The 15,914-nt window shown below is 43.8% G+C and overlaps 2 protein-coding genes across 19 annotated transcripts in view; one reads left to right on the forward strand and one right to left on the reverse strand.

The window, feature by feature from the left end:
- The window catches only part of arhgap23.L (Rho GTPase activating protein 23 L homeolog), a 42,401-nt gene extending 37,377 nt beyond the window's left edge, over positions 1-5,024 (forward strand). For both annotated transcript variants that reach the window (XM_041577325.1, XM_018234728.2), the window contains exon 24: positions 700-5,024. In XM_041577325.1, coding sequence (XP_041433259.1) covers positions 700-1,662 — 963 coding nt within the window. In that variant the 3' untranslated portion in view covers positions 1,663-5,024. The remainder of the gene's footprint in view (positions 1-699) is intronic.
- A 1,669-nt stretch (positions 5,025-6,693) lies between these two features.
- LOC108700782 (SRC kinase signaling inhibitor 1) overlaps positions 6,694-15,914 on the reverse strand; it is a 124,422-nt gene continuing 115,201 nt past the window's right edge. For 9 of the 17 annotated variants that reach the window (XM_041577308.1, XM_041577307.1, XM_041577317.1 and 6 more), the window contains 4 exons: positions 15,655-15,738; positions 13,685-14,977; positions 11,616-11,759; positions 6,694-9,888 (listed from right to left, as the gene is read on the reverse strand). In XM_041577308.1, the coding sequence (XP_041433242.1) occupies positions 9,757-9,888; positions 11,616-11,759; positions 13,685-14,977; positions 15,655-15,738 (1,653 nt within the window). In that variant the 3' untranslated portion in view covers positions 6,694-9,756. Of the gene's footprint in view, positions 9,889-11,582; positions 11,760-13,684; positions 14,978-15,654; positions 15,739-15,914 lie in introns of all 17 variants that reach the window. The other 8 variants (XM_041577320.1, XM_041577321.1, XM_041577322.1 and 5 more) reach the window with 5 other exon arrangements.

Below are 15,914 nucleotides of genomic sequence, written 5' to 3' on the forward strand. Positions count from 1 at the left end.
GGACAAGCGTGGCTGCATATATTGGCAGGGTTGGGCTGAGGCCAAAGTTTGTGTAATTGTGAAGGTGGGATGTGCGTATGGGGTAGGCAGTAAGTGTTAGTGGTATGCATATGTTCTTCAAGTTGGTGTCCTCTTCTGTAGGAGAGAAGGTCATAGGCCCCTGTGTGGTAGGGAAGTTGGTGACCTCCTATGCAAGAGAGAAGGTTATAGGCCCCTGTGTGGTAGGAAGTTGGTGTTCTCTTCTGTAGGAGAGAAGGTTGTAGGCCCCTGTGTGGTAGGTAAGTTGGAGTCCTCTTCTGTAGGAGAGAAGGTTGTAGGCCCCTATGTGGTAGGGAAGTTGGTGTCCTCCTATGCAAGAGAGAAAGTTGTAGGCCCCTGTGTGGTAGAGAAGTTGGTGTCTTCCTATGCAAGAGAGAATGTTGTGAGCCCTTGTGTGTTAAGGAAGTTGGAGTCCTCTTCTGCAGGAGAGAAGGTCGTAGGCTCCTGTGTGGTAGGGAAGTTGGTATCTTCTTATGCAAGAGAGAAGTTAGTAGGTCCATGGGTAGTTGGTAGGGAAGTTGGTATCTTCTTATGCAAGAGAGAAGTTAGTAGGTCCATGGGTAGTTCGTAGGGAAGTTGGTGTTCTCCTATTGAGGAGAGGGTGTGGGAGGGAAGCAGCTCTGCTCCTGTGCAGGTGTTAACCTGTTGCTTTGGTTTCAGGTCTCACGGAAGGAAATCTACGCCCGGGACATCCTGTCCATTCCCTTTATTTCAGCCGTTAACCGCAAGCGCAGGAAGAGGCGAGATGAGAAGCGTTTTGGGAGCAGCACAGAGGAGGATGATTCTGAGCAGGAGGCACGGGCAGGGCAGGTAGAGCAGAAGGTTGAAGCAGCAGAGGAGCTGAGAGAGGCAGAGGAGGCCCAGGCACAAAGCTGCCCACACTCACAGGGAGTAGAGCGAATACACAGCGAGGAGACTGGAGAACAGGACAAAGGTGCCCAGATTCTATGGCAGGGACCCAGAGAGGAGAGAATCCCTGTTGATGCCCGTTCCATTGTGTCTGGCTATTCTACTCTTTCTACCCTGTGCTCAGAACCCGCCTCCAGTGTCCGTGGTGGGGAGGAGGCAGATGATGAACGCAGCGAGTTCAGCCACATGGAGACTGACACGGAGGGGGTGGGAGCACGAGAGACTGAAGATCGACCTCACTCTCAGGACTCATTTACCTCTCAGAGACTCATACCCGGGGACACTCTCGCTCGGAGACGGCTGGGCAGGGGCAGGGTTGATAGCAAAGAGGAATCTGTGCCCCGCATTTCCCAGCGCATCAGACCGGCAGCGGATGACTTGTGTGTGGCAGCGTTACGCAAACCTGGCTCACCGGAGACCCGCCGGAGGAAGAGCGCCTGGCGCCGGCACACTGTGGTGCTCCCAGGGCAACTGACTGACTGCAACTTCAACGACTGGAAGGAGCCAGTGCCGGGGGCTGCCGTGGCATCAGAACCAGGGAGCCGCCTCAGTGGGGGAGTGTGGGTGGAAGGGAGGGATTCCGGACTCAGTAGCCTGGAGTCTCAGAAAGCCAAAACTTCTGCAGCTCAGGATGCTCTGGGCAACAAAGGTCCAAGCCATGCGGCAAAGTCCCAGAATCCCCCGCTGCAGCCCGGACTCCGCCATTATCTATAGGCTTTTCTCTAGCTTCCTCTGCCGCATCTCTCATCTGACACTTCCAGCTCCGACCCCTGATCACCGCACCCCACTGTGTCTATGGGATGCCCCTGGCAAGATGGACGGTCAGATGGAGGTTCTTGGTCAAACCCCACGGCCAACCTCTGCCCCAAGCTGTGTGAGAGCCGCCAGTCAGGAGCCTGAGATAGGGCAGCCTGGCACAGAAAGACTCAAGGAGGCGACGTCGGAAATGGATCGCGCAGGACTCTCCGTGTGATCCATGAACTCAGGTGCCTTATTATATTTATGTTTACAGGATTAACCCTTTCACTGCTAAGCTAAGGTCAACATGCCTGCAGATGTAGATGTGCAATGTGTGTTCATATATATTAAATCTATACGTATATACACACACCTACAGACACGCACTTGTTAGTGTTAAGGGTAAACTGGAGGACGATGGATATACAGGGACGTATAATGATGGGTTTACATTACTGACTCCACCCCTGGTGGTCACTTAGGGTTGCCGAGTAGTCCAGACTGTAAAAATAATGCCTCATCCATTCCCTTCCTGGATTCCTTCTCTCTGGAATAAGGGCTTTAAGGGTCCTGTGGCATTGAGACATTGCACTGCCAGTAGAGGGGAGGCTCCAGCTGACAGATAGCGCTGCTGCCACTTTGTTCCATGTTTACAGCAAGAACCCAAAGTATTTGCATCAGACACGAGCGGATATCCTTCACACACTCACACAAAACTGCCACTAACCTACAGTTGGGAAAAGAGATAAATAAGATATTTATGCCCCTATTTTTCATAAATTTATTTTTTTCCCTTTGGAAGCTGACTCTGTAAAGCTTGGGCACCCACTGTGATCTGCCAGTTGGTAGGAATTAGCATTTGCAGCTGACAGTTTGGTTCCCAATTGGTTTTCCATACAACCAATATATATATAAAGGGTAACTGCGCCACCTCATGGTGACATTGTGTAGTGACCATTAAACATATTTTTTATTCCCAGTCTATCCACAGGGGTCCCACATAGCGAGTAACCTACAAACAGCACATGGCAAAGGGCATCATGGGAATAATTATTCCTAGTTATTAGGGAGGAACCAATAATTAGCACTCCTGCACTAGTTAGAGAACTCCTAGGGGCTCTCTAACTTGTGTTTGTAAATAACCTGCAAGCTAGGTATGGGTGAGGGGACATCTATGTGCCTCCCCCCATCACCAATCCCTTGTAAGTATCAAATATACTGACTTTAGCTTTTAACTAGAATAGAAGGGGCAGCTTGCTGTGCGCACAGACACCTCTTCGTACCTGTATTAATACATATGTTGAGGAGCTTCCATATTGCTTTCCTAAGAGTGCAGTCCTTATCTGTATTGTGAATAAAGCAGGAAAGGTTTATTAAATCTTACCTTATTCTTGATGGTACCGGTTGGGGGGTTCTGTTTCCTCCATGGGGCTCAGATTTACCATAGGCTGTCCATTGTAGGTTCTCTCTCCAACCTGCAGAAGTTTATATGGTGCATAGGTGAGTGGGTGCAGGTCTGTCTTTAGAGCGGGGCAACTGACCTGGGCACATTAGGTAACTGGGGACCAGCAGTAGGTCGGACATATGTGGGTGACTCACCTTGCAGAGATAGTGGCAATATAACATGGCATTGTGTTTTGCAAGCTATGGCCTTTCAGTTGCTGTTTAAGCATCTACCTTCCAGCCTGAGGGCAATACATGGGTGGGGCAGTTCTTGTTCATACAATGAATGGGCCCCATCATACGTTGCATTTATGTAGGCCACTGGGAGCAACATCCAAGGGTTGGAGAGCAACACGTTGCTTCTCAGCCACTGGTTGGGGTTCACTACACTAGACCCATAACATGGAACTGTTGTTGGGTCACTATGAGTTACCAGACCAGGCCCAACTGCACCTAATTTCCCCCCCACTACAATCCAATTTTAATCTCCACAGTTCCCAAGTCACGTTCTCTTTAGCGTTAGACTGGCAAAGTGTTCACCAGTGGGTCATTCAACCAGAGGAGTCACCTACAGTTTGGGGGGCTCAACTTGAAGATGTTCTTCAGATATTTTTCTACACTGGCAACACTATTTCTAATAGTATGGCGGATACAGATAATTATGCCAAACCCCTTTAGCTGATCCCTAGTTCCCCTTCATATGAGACTGGCAGATTTTGGACGAAGCCGAGCCTGGATGAAGATTGGCTTTGTGAGGGCCACATGGTCAGGCCACACTATTATTTAACCAATGGGATTAATGATCAATAGAAATGTGCTCACCGTGTGCTTGTCTGGGTTTGTAGAGTTGCTCGTTTTTGGATTGTTTTTGTAAAGGTGTTGAGGTGTCTGTGGATTGGGGAATGGAAGAGGGTCGTTGGGGAATGGAAGAGGGTCATTGAGAAGTTTGGCCAGGGGATGGCATTGTTTGCTGCACTCCTGTGTGGGCCAATGGTTGGGCAGGGTGCAAACTGGGCCTGGCCTTCAGCCAATAGGGGTTTTTGTAGGCAGAAAGGGAAGAGTATGCGGGAGGCAGAAACGTTGGTATAATGGAAGATCTTGTCAGTGGGGAGTGTTTGGGACAAGGGGTGGGAATTGCAAGAATTAATAGGAATTGGCGCCACCAGGGTGGCATTTGGTTAAACTGAGAATTCAGAAGGCAACGGTAGAAAGAGTATTTAGTGACACACTCATTGAGCGCAAGCTCACGCCATTAAATGGCACAAATCTCACGGAGTCGGCGGGGAAGCTTGGCACATATGAACTTTACAACAGACTCACCTCCCTCAGTGTTTCTTTATCTCCCTAATAAAATCGGGAAGCTTTAAAGTGTGGGAAACCTTTTCATTGCTCTGCAGCTCCCCCTAATGTCCCCCAGCTCTTCCATGACAATGTAAATACAGACACGGTGCTGCTAAAATAAAAAACTGGTTTATAACACTTATACGTCTCATTATGACATCAGCGGGGGTCGCTCCTACCCCTGCCGGTGTATTTAACCCTTTCTCTGCACAAGGCGCCTACAGGTCAAAATGATCGTTATGTTCCAACGTGCGAGTTTTGTTTTTTAAACAGATTCCAAACCTTTCTGGCAGCCAAGGGGTTAGTGACCCAAACTCTGTACTGAGCGTGTTTTTTTGTACCCAAACTGACACCATTCCAGACTAGTATTGTGACTAATGTATAATCCAGTTCTGCATATACTGTACAAATATTATTTCCTTCTCTTCTGTAAATATGATCTATAAATGTGTAACATAATATAAAATGTATAAGGATTTTTAAAGTTTGTTCTCTCCCTTCGGCCCGCTCCTCTAAAACATGACGTTACTGCTGAATAAAGCTTTCTGCATGTCCCTTTGCCTCTGCTCTCTCAGTTGCTTTACTCAAACAGGGACGGACAAGAAGGTACCTGAATGGCGGCCTGATATTCGGCCAGATATTGGTCAGACTTGCCTATCGCAGGGCCCCTTTACGCAGACTTGAGAAAATCAAACATGTGATGAATTCTGGGACTTGAAGTCTCTCTGTTTTCCATGGTGGGAGTCTTGGGGAGATTCAAGTCCCAGAATCCATCACTCCAACAAGGAATGTGGTGAGTAAAGCAATGAAAGACTAACTATAGGCGGCGGGGTGAGAAAACGGTTCCTATGAGTCAGAGGTGACTATCATGGCTTCCCCTTCTATTAGGTATCTCTGTTTAACTAGATAAAGTATATATACTTGAAAACCCAAGTCAATGGGGGGTATATTTTCCCTTTAAAGGCTTAAAGAGGGGGATCCTGATGGACCCCTCGATAAGAGAATGAGAGGCAGAAGATCCCAATGGACACCTTGATATAAGGATGAGAAGCAGAAGATCCCAATGGACCCCTTGATACGTGGAGAACGAGATGCAGAAGATCCAGATGGATCCCTTGATAAGAGAGGAATAAGATGCAGAAGATCCAGATGGACACCTTGATTAGGGATGAGATGCAGATTATCCCGATGGACACCTTGATAAGGGGATGATGAGCAGAACATCCCAATGGAACCCTTGATAAGGGGATGAGAGGCAGAAGATCCCAATGGACACCTTGATAAGGGGATGATGAGCAGAAGATCCAGATGGACCCCTTGATAAGCGGGGAATGAGATGCAGATGATCCAGATGGACCCCTTGATAAGGGGGGGGATGAGATGCAGAATGGCCTGTTGGGCCAACAGATAAAGGAGAGAGATGCAGAAGCGAATGCATTATATAGAGAGCAGAGTAGATATAGGGTTGAGGTATTTGAGGAGGGTAAATACCGTGTGCTGTTTAGGAGGGGGAAAGAGAAGGCAAAGGCTGCCATCTTGAGGGTAACAGAGTGAGAACAGGTCATCATATGAGTGAGAGAAGGCTGAGACTAATGCCATATTCTGCCCCTAATTCTGACTCAATAAACAAAGTAGGTCAACACCCCTCCAGCCACGCCCCATTTCCCACAATGCCCTGCAAGCCGTTAATCAGCTGGCTTCTGCTACCTTGTTTCAAGAGTCCAGAGAAGCAGTGCCGAGAGCAGCCAGGGAACTGCTACTGATCTCAATAACCATTGAATGTTGGTCCATCAAGAAGACACTGCACACGTTCTAGAAGATTCCATAGAGAGAGAGAGAGAATAAAATTTATTGAAATTAAAAGGATATAATTAAAAGGACAAACATAACTAAAAATGGAATCCAATAACAACCTCTAAGCTCGTCGCCTGCGCATCACACAGAAAGAAAAACACGTACATTTTTTTGTTTTTTATCACGGAATATTTATGGCATCCATATATTTATACACAGAGCTAGGATCTACATGTGGTAGCATTGAAGGTACAAAATGACTTCATTACCCAAAACCACTGCGAAGAAAAGAGAGAGAGAGACGCTTTGAGAGGCCTTGAACATTTCACAATACTATCCATGCTCAAAGACACACACATTGTTTTTCTTTTTAAAAACAAAACCTTCCAATGGGGGTTTTTCCCCTCAAACATATCCTTTATTTTCCAATTTTTAATAGATTTTTTTTAAACAACATAGAGACAATATTGCTAATTTTTTTTTTTTTTCATGCAAAGTCCATGTGCCCACATGCGCAGTCATCATACACACAACGACATCATCATCGGGGGGTGGGGTGTTGAATATAAGTTTTGTTTGCTTCCCCTTTGTTTCAACGGGGTAACTATGGTGATCGGTAGAGTCTGCACCCTTCCTGCTCTCACTGTTGGAACTTGGGTGACCTCAAAAAGTTGGGTAAGAGCAACATTACAGTGTAATACACCACAAAATGGAGGTAATCATACACACATGCACCCCCTCACTCACACACACACACGTGAGGAGCACCCTGACTTGTTTTAGAGGTCAAAGTTTTGGTTGAGCTTGTTCCTCTCTACTGAAGGGCTGTTGGGTACATATAAATCTAATTGCTTTGTGCATGAGGTTATTGCCCCACATGGTGGCACTTTCCCCCAATGACTAAAGAGTGAGGACATTTCGAGGTTCCTTCCTGTTAAACTTCCCATAACAAGTTGCCAAATGAGTGGATCTCTACTGTGGGCCTTTTTAGATCCATTGGGTAAGGACCACATCAACCAGCAGATGGGTTCCTCACTCGACAGGTTTTTCAAGTAGATATCAGGCTAATTTTCAGACAGATTTTGGTCAAGTTGGCCATCTGGAGAGGCAAGGGGCAATAAGTTGTCAACCTGGTCTATAGGGGCCAAGTTGGCAGCTTATATGATCCAGTGCCTGGCCACCCGGAAATGTAAACCTTTAAAACATACGAATGTTTGTTAGCGGCACCATTGACATGATTTCTTTTCTAGTTTTTAAGATATTAGCCGTTTTTACGCTGCAGATATGAAATTGAAACAACGGCGCCTCTTGCCGTGTATTTGGCTGAAAATTAGTGCTGCTTAGAAAAGGAACATCTTGTGATGGCTCTTTGCTCAGAATTGACTAGAGAAAGGTTCCTTTATTCGCAAGCTTCATTTTCAGCCAAATGTAGCTGCTAAAAGCATGGTTAGTAATGTCCATGGATGCTGTGATTCTCATTTAGGTTAAAATACAAAGATAAAGAAGACCTATAATGAAGAGGTGCATATCCTTTGCACAGAGCCTAGTGATGACGTACATTACCCAGCCAACTGTAGCTTCTCGACTGAGTACTTAATACTTTTCTTTACTGAAGGCTTATGGATAATTGCTGCTTGCTACAGACTTTGTCCTTGCATTTATATCGGCTGCAACTACAGTAGAGAGGTACAGCCAAGCATCTAATCATGTGGGTCCCATCACCAAGAAACTGCAGTAGATCAATCGAACACAGAAACCAAGGAAGAGGTTCAAGGGCAAAGGCTTCTGAAGCTGAAAAGCAAAGACAATAGCTCATTGGATGTCCAAATGACTGGTTACTCAATATTGAGTATTGTCCCGCCCCCGCAGAGCCATTATCCCAGTGCAACAGAACCGACGCATAAGGCTCATGCATATTCTTTTGTGGGACGAACATTGGGGATGACAAGGCAGAAATACACATGAGCTATTGGCTGCTTGTAATTCACTGTGCAAGGGCCAATCACAATGCCAGATTAAATATATCATAATCTACTTCTGCTCATTAAAAGAAGAGTCAGGTTCTTCTCTCTGAACTGGATCTGGAGCAACAGAACAACACAAGCCCTATCTATAGTCAAGCCGCCCAATACAACGTAAGCGCTCACAGCCACCACGGCGAAATGTACCGACTAAATTAAAAAAACGAAAACTCTCCATTCACACCTCCCCATTCACACCAGGCAAGGAAAGAATTCTTTAGGTATATATTTTATATATATATATTTATATTAGGCATTTATTCGATATATATAATATGTATATATATAGTTTCATAAATCAATAGAAAATGTAAGACACTTGACTGAATGTAAAGAGCTCCTTTGCAATTCAGAATAATGACAGTGCGGGTTTTGTTTATTATTTCCTTTATATAAACTCAGCCTCTGTCTGTACAAAAATGGATTCGTTTACAAAAAAAAAAAATTGGATTATTAGCGGAAAGAGTTGAGAGGATGGACAGACAGAAGCAAAGTAATTCCCAGTGATATTTTTGCTCTCCAGAACTCTCCCATTCGCTGACACACAGTTTGCACACACACACACACATCACGGATATAGTGTTACTAGAATCTGTGCTTATATTATACAATATTACAAGAGTGGGTCACCATTCTCTCTCCTGAACAAACAGGAGTATGTGCAAGGAAAATCCACCCTGCAAAGCTGATTTCCAGCTTCTTCCAAGACCCATGTCCTGATTAGTAAAGTCTCCAGGAAAGCCATGAAATTGTGCCATGTAGTCCTGTCCATGTGCAGAGGACACATATTGCTTGACTGGGGTAACTGTCCGGGACAGATCATCACATCACCGGTCTTGGCATTTCTCACTCTATGAGCGATCATTTAATACCATATGTCTAGTAACACAGAAGTCACCGCTTCCGTCCTTCCTTCCTTCCCCTCGGTACTTCCCCCCAGGCAAAGAAGGGAAATTGCAACTGACAGTCAGCGCTAAGCACTTGTGCTACCACCAAAGACAAATGAGCGTAGGGTGTAGAGGAGAACCTCCATCTACCCTTAGGGAGGGGTTTTTTGCTTATTGCTAACAACGTGACTCACATAAAAGATCATTCTGACACCTCCAGACTTTCACAGGACTGAGAATAAATAGCTGAAATAAAAACTAAGTGACATTGTGTAAAGCCATAGCTTCCGGAGATTCCTATGTACATCTGGAACGTTGAGTAGCTGCAGGTTTGGTAACAGTCAGGCCTGGGGAGATATAAGAGCACAGTGGAACGCATTGGTGGTCCCCTATAAAGTCTTTCTTTCTCCATTCCATGTGTCCAGCCCTTTGGTTATCAGATTTTTCACTGCTGATAAATGCAGAAAAAAAAGAGATGAGGATGGGCCTTGGATCAGAATAATCTGGCTACCTTGGACACTGTCCACAGTTCAAGGAGTAGGAAGGAGGAACTGGATGAGAGTTAGTATAAAGTTGTTTTCATCTTAGAAGGATATAGAGGAGTTCCTTGTACCAAAAGAGGTAAGTACAGGAATAGAGGTTCGAGAAGGTGCAGATTTATCGGAACCCTGGTTAGTCTCATTCACACCAGCAGCATCTTTAGATTGTCTAGCAGCCTGGAAAAAAGAGCAAGAAGAAGGTTGAGCATGGAAGGAGAAGACAGGTAAGATGTCATTCGTATGCCATCCAATGACAAACAAGGGGTTGAGTTTGTAGGAGAGAAGAGGTAGAGTTGAGGAACAATGATGGCTGAAGAGGATAGCAATGGTATTTAGAAGTGGATGTTTGGTAGCAGAAGGCAGAGAACATTACAGAAAGAAAGGAAAGCCACAGTAAAAGCAAAAGAGATAAAGGATAAAGGTGAGAAGATGCATGTCCAAGAGACAAGAGCACTGAGAGGATCAATATGGAAGCAATGCTAGAGGAAGAAAGCAGAGGATAATGCAGAAGCAGAGATATCAGAATTGGGAGCAATTACATTCTCTTATTCGGTGCAAATAATAGATGTATCTACTGTCATCCAAGTGGGTACATCAGTCCCCATAATCATGAGATCCCAGATCCTATGTGCTCAGCTTAGACTGGGGAAGAGTCAATTGCTCAGCATTAAGAGTAGGACACAAAAGGCCTTGTTCCATGGAATTTCCATATTAGCAAAAATATAATATATGACATTATCTGTGCTAAGACGGGGTTCCCTGGAGCTAAGGAGGTGGATGGTGAGTGCTGGGCCTGAATCTTGCTTAACAACTGTGCAAGGATAAGATACATTCCCAGCAGATGTGAGAGGATCAATCAATGAAGTTACAAACAAATACTTGGAAGCTAAGGTCTACATAAGTCTCATACTGTAGGCTACAGACTCGCCATGAACTAAATCTGGTGATTTTATGTCAATATGAGACAGTTTGCAACCAGTAACTTCCCTGTTGTTTCCATCATAGGAAATGCCTTAAAATCAGGGAAGCAATAAAAATGATAACTATAAGAGCAGAAGGCAACCGATAACATATAAACAAATTAGAAGCGTTGCAATTTTTAGAAAAATGACTTTCATCTGCAACTTGCTACAGGTTCATTTGAAGAATATTAAACGTTCCAAAAATATCATTACCTGACTGACCTATTCTTGAAAAACAAATTCACTTGGGGGTAGTTTCCTGCAAAGGGTGGCACCTACTGTATTGGGAATGTCCCCAGTGTGTATTGGTGCAGCAGTGAGCGTCCTGATACCCTCTGAAGGGAAGTACCCCAGGCTGTTCTCCAAGTTGTCCAGGGGTAAAAGGTTGGTAATGTTGGTTACTAGGGGTTCCAAACTGTCACCCCCGCATTTAATGTCTGTCCAACAAGGGTACCCCCTGGCTGCACATATATTACAGATGAATTAATTCAGTTTCAAGTTCATTATTCCAAAATATGAACCTGACTACAATAACCATTTACATATATAGTATTCTTTCTTCCAAATATCCTTATGGGTATTATGGATGTTACTGATAAGGGTCTGGGGACCTGAAACTAATACTTGGTACAGTTCAGTATATCATGGGTTTCTGGTGGCTACCCCATTACCCTTTGTAGAGTTTTGGAATGCCCTGGGCCATTGTGGTGAGATATATGCAGAAAAGGAGGTGGAAACAGTTAATATAAAGACACCATCAGGTACATCACCCTAGCAAAAGAAGAAGAAGCAAATATAGCTGGTGGTGACCCATGCTCTAGACCAGAAGTAGGTGACAATGTTACAGAAACACACAGAGATGAAGCAGCAGAATCATGATAGTTGGAAATGGTCTCGGCTGGTGCTAACCTTGTGCTCACATCTTCTCTAGAGATAAACTACCTGCTGGTGGCCCTGGATCCTCATGTACTCCATCCTCTGCTTGGAGTGCTTGTTACTCTTGTCTCCGCTGGTCTGCTGGGTGCCTTTAAGCCGGGAACCCACTGGGTTTACCATCTTCATGGGAGGAATAGATACACCTCCACTCTGCAGAAGAGAGATTAGAAGGGAGAAGGTGTGAGACTACATCTCTGTAGCAACTTTTTAGATCATACCCAACACCTTGATCATTTCAGATCAGCTCACAGATACAGAGATCTTGGTATAGCGGTGGACTTGTTGGTCTAGAAAGGTATGTGTATAACACATTTATCTCTAAAGGACATGCAGGGTCAGACTGGGATGCCAGGGACCCACTCTTCTACTATTGTTCCTCCTCCTCACTCATTCTTTTATTCTCCTGGTCTCTTTAATTTAATACTATTCCATCTATGTCTCCTCTTTGTTCTCATAGAGGAACAAGGAAAGACCACGAAATAGGCCAAATGGTTAGAAGCAGAAGGGCCCACTGCAATCCTGGCTACTTCAAGTAGGAAGTACCTAGAGGACCCTAAACACCATATAACAGTCACTGTGAGATTTACAAAATATATTATCCCATAGTTTTCTGGAAAGTCTAAGAAGGGCAGTGGCTGACAAGTTCTTGGAACTAAAGGAGGACACCAAAATATCTAGGGGAAGCAGAATTAAAATGGGGGCATCATAAATTGGAGAAAACTAAAGACAGGAATAGTGATGTAAAGAGGAATCAAGAATGGGAAGGACACAAGGATGGATACTAAACTGCAAGTTGCATGGTTGGTATTGGTTCAGGAGAAATGGTTGGGCCTGGATCATGCTGCATGGGAAGTACTTTATCTAGAGGCAAACTTGCTCACACACACCCAGGTCTATAGGAGCTCTGGATCAGAAAAAAGTGGCATGCATAGATTAGTCTCATTAACCTATACAACAGAAATAGAATATTGGGTTGATAACTTGGCCATGATTGTGCAGGTAAGGAAGGTGCAGTAAATGGGAAGACTGAGCATGCGTGTGTTGATAAAATACATTTCCATGCATGCTAGACAATCTAAGAAACTATCAGGATGAGGGTCACTTAAGAATATGATATTGGGTGTTGGGTTTCCTGTCCTGTTTTCCTGTTGGATAGTATTGTAATAAAAACCTTACAGACCTGGGTTCAAAATATGCCCCATCCATTAACTGACCACCTATCCTCCATAATGATACCTTAAGCTGGCCTCGCCGGGGAACGGGGGGCCCTGGTGCAGTCATACCCCCTTCCCAATAGTTCTGCAGGGATTCTACATATACACTATTGATTAGAGCCACTGTCCCCCATGAAAAACAGGAAGAGTTATTATGTAAAAGGATCATTTCCTTGATGAGTATCATGACTTTAACATCAAAATTCTTATTTATGATCAAGTGCAAAGTCCGGCAAATTCCTGCTTTTAATTCTGTTGAATTTCAGAGCTGGTCTAGACACATTACTGTCTTTGTTGTTATCACAGTGCTGGTATGTATTGCAGTTTTATTTTTTACACATGTGAGAAGGAGGAGGACAGAGTACAGAATCAGGCCAACAAACACAAGATAGCAGAACTGTGCAGTCAGAATCTTTATATTAGAGCTATAGAATTTCATTAAGAATTCCTATTCAGCCATGCAAGAGAAACATCCCTGGAAAAGGGCCTTGGACTTGCATCGTGTTCAGAGATATCTGGAATGCAGTGACATCTCAAGAGCTGCAGAAGAATTTGCAATACAGTAAATCAACTAGTGAGAGGAACTGTTTGCTTATTAGGGTTCTGGAAAAATGTAGGATTCTTAAAAAAAAATGGTTAAAACAATAACAAAAAATCAGCTCACGTGTTGCTCTCCTTTCATCATATTGCCTATTCTAAGATACTTACAGACAGAGCCCTCATTACAAAATAGAAGAAGTTTGGGAAAGGGGACCATATTTCACAATGGCTCAATCACCAGTTGAGCCCTTGCTTATTTTTTTTTCACAACTTCACAAGAAAAACTGAAGAGGTAGAAAGAGTTGAGAGAGTAAATGGCACCTTAGGGATCTGAGGCTTGGGCAGCAATGGAGGTTTAGTTCTGATTGGAGAGCTAACTTGTATTCCATCTTCTGCTCTTGGTAAAGCCTGAAGAGGTTCGTTCCCACTCTGCATATTTGGTTGACCTTTCCCTGTCTCCTTTTGAGGCTCATAAGACTGTTGACGACACTCAGCAGATGCATGTTGTGTAAACTCCATAGGCTGCTGTACGCCAATTTCATTTATGGTGAGCTCAAGCTCTCTGATGCTTTCCTCCAGACTGTCCAACCTCTTGTAGGTGCTCCTGCATATGTCCATGCTTCTCCATTCCACACAACTTCCATCTGTTGCCAACCTGTCCTGTTCTTGCATTGGAATAATATGGGAGTGGCCTGTGTTTTCTGATGCAGAATGTATCATTTTCTGAACGTCAATAACTCTCAACTTTGAACCTGAGTGAAAGTCTTCCAGCAATGCCTTGTTGTTTACCTTTGATAGGTCTATGCTATTGAGCTTGGGGCTTTGACATTTTGAGTCTTTTCCTTGAATGTGTCTCGGTCTTGGCACTGGGACAAATGGCTTTGTCATTCTTTGGAGCTCCTCATTATTTATCTCTATGGGCTCTTGAAATGATTGCATTTGAGCCACGCTCTCATCAAATTCATCTTTTGTCAGTTCTGAAGTCACCAGTGTGTGCTGAACCTCTGCATATCCTTCAGAAGGTTGCCAGGACCTTGTTAGGTTCCATAATCCTTTGTAAGTTTCTTCAAGCACCACTGGTTTTTCAAAGAGTACAAGGACAGGCTTGCCATCTGCCTTGTCATCCAGTTGCTCCGCTAAAATGTTTCCATTGACTTCCCCAATATGTTTTACAGTCATATCATTTACCTCACCACTTTTCATCAGTTTATTCTTATCTTCAGTGGTTAAAGACACAATATTGTCATTTATTATAATAAAACCTATAATTTCTTCTCTCTCCTCAGTCTTGCTGTCCTTGTGAGACATCTCATGAAGACCCTCTTCTGGTCCTTTAAGATTTAAGCCAGAATCTGAGACAGACATGTGAGTGTCTGAAGCTAAATTGCTCAAATGAAACCCAGCAGATAAATCCTTGGACCCTAAGTAACTTGGACTCATTCGATTAGTCTCTGTTTCCACTAATGAGTTACAATTTCCTGCTGTCCAAGAATCAGCCTTATTAGAAAGGCCATCACCCTCATTTGTAGGCGAAGGTGGGTTGGAAGTCCATTCTGTGAGGATTATCTGAGGAAGAGAGAACTTTCTGTTGACTGAAGGAGGGACAGACAATTCCTAGGAAGGCAGAAAAACTAGTTATGAAAAAATGTAACGTAAATGTTCAACAGATAACACTAAGCAATGACAATGATGTTTATAATAGTGTAATACTATAAAGATCAACAATTTCTCTTTGACTTGAGGTCCATTGTTCTATTCCGAACTAGATGAAGATGGTCTTGGATCATTCCATTAGTTATGGTTAGTTTTTTTAGGTATATTTTCTCACCTTATGTATTATTTGATCTGGAAATTAGAGAATGTGCAGGGAAAGGCAAGAAATGGTTTTCATGGGCAGAAGTGTAAAGAAACCAATAATCCTGGCTTTCTGCTCTGTAAAGCTCTGTAAAGCACATAGTTGTACGGATATCACTTGTCACGGCTAAAATGTAGATGACTACAAATACATTTGGATTAGTTGACTTATTAATTATGAAAATGATTCAGGATTTCACCCTAAAGTCCTACTGTAGTCATGTATTGGGATCTTAACTTACAATCACATTGCCTCCTGCTTTTAGTGATCTAACCATAGACAATACATTATAACACAACAGTAGGCCAGCTCTGGGTCCTGCCATGTACTGAGAGAAGAATTAAAATGACAAAAATAAATACTATGGAAACATTATACCAAACAAATCTTGTTTAAAAAAAAACAAACAGCTAGGACTTCCATTCATATATCCTACCTGGAGATTATGAGCTGAGGAACGTCGGTGGGATGTGGCCATTGTGCTCTGTGGTCCTTGATCTGTCTGATCAGATTCTGCAGCCTGGTAGGACAGGAGTTAACTTCTCACCACTTGATTCCACAACACATATAATTGTTATGAAAAAACATAAAAAGCCTTTTTTTGGCATATTTTGCCAGTCCCAGCTGAGAAGCAAAGACGACAGCAAGGTGGAGAAAGACAGAGATGGAGAAGGCTATTTGTGGCATCTGGAAAGA

The sequence above is a fragment of the Xenopus laevis genome, chromosome 9_10L (genome assembly GCF_017654675.1).
Source record: "Xenopus laevis strain J_2021 chromosome 9_10L, Xenopus_laevis_v10.1, whole genome shotgun sequence".
Lineage (NCBI taxonomy): Eukaryota > Metazoa > Chordata > Amphibia > Anura > Pipidae > Xenopus > Xenopus laevis.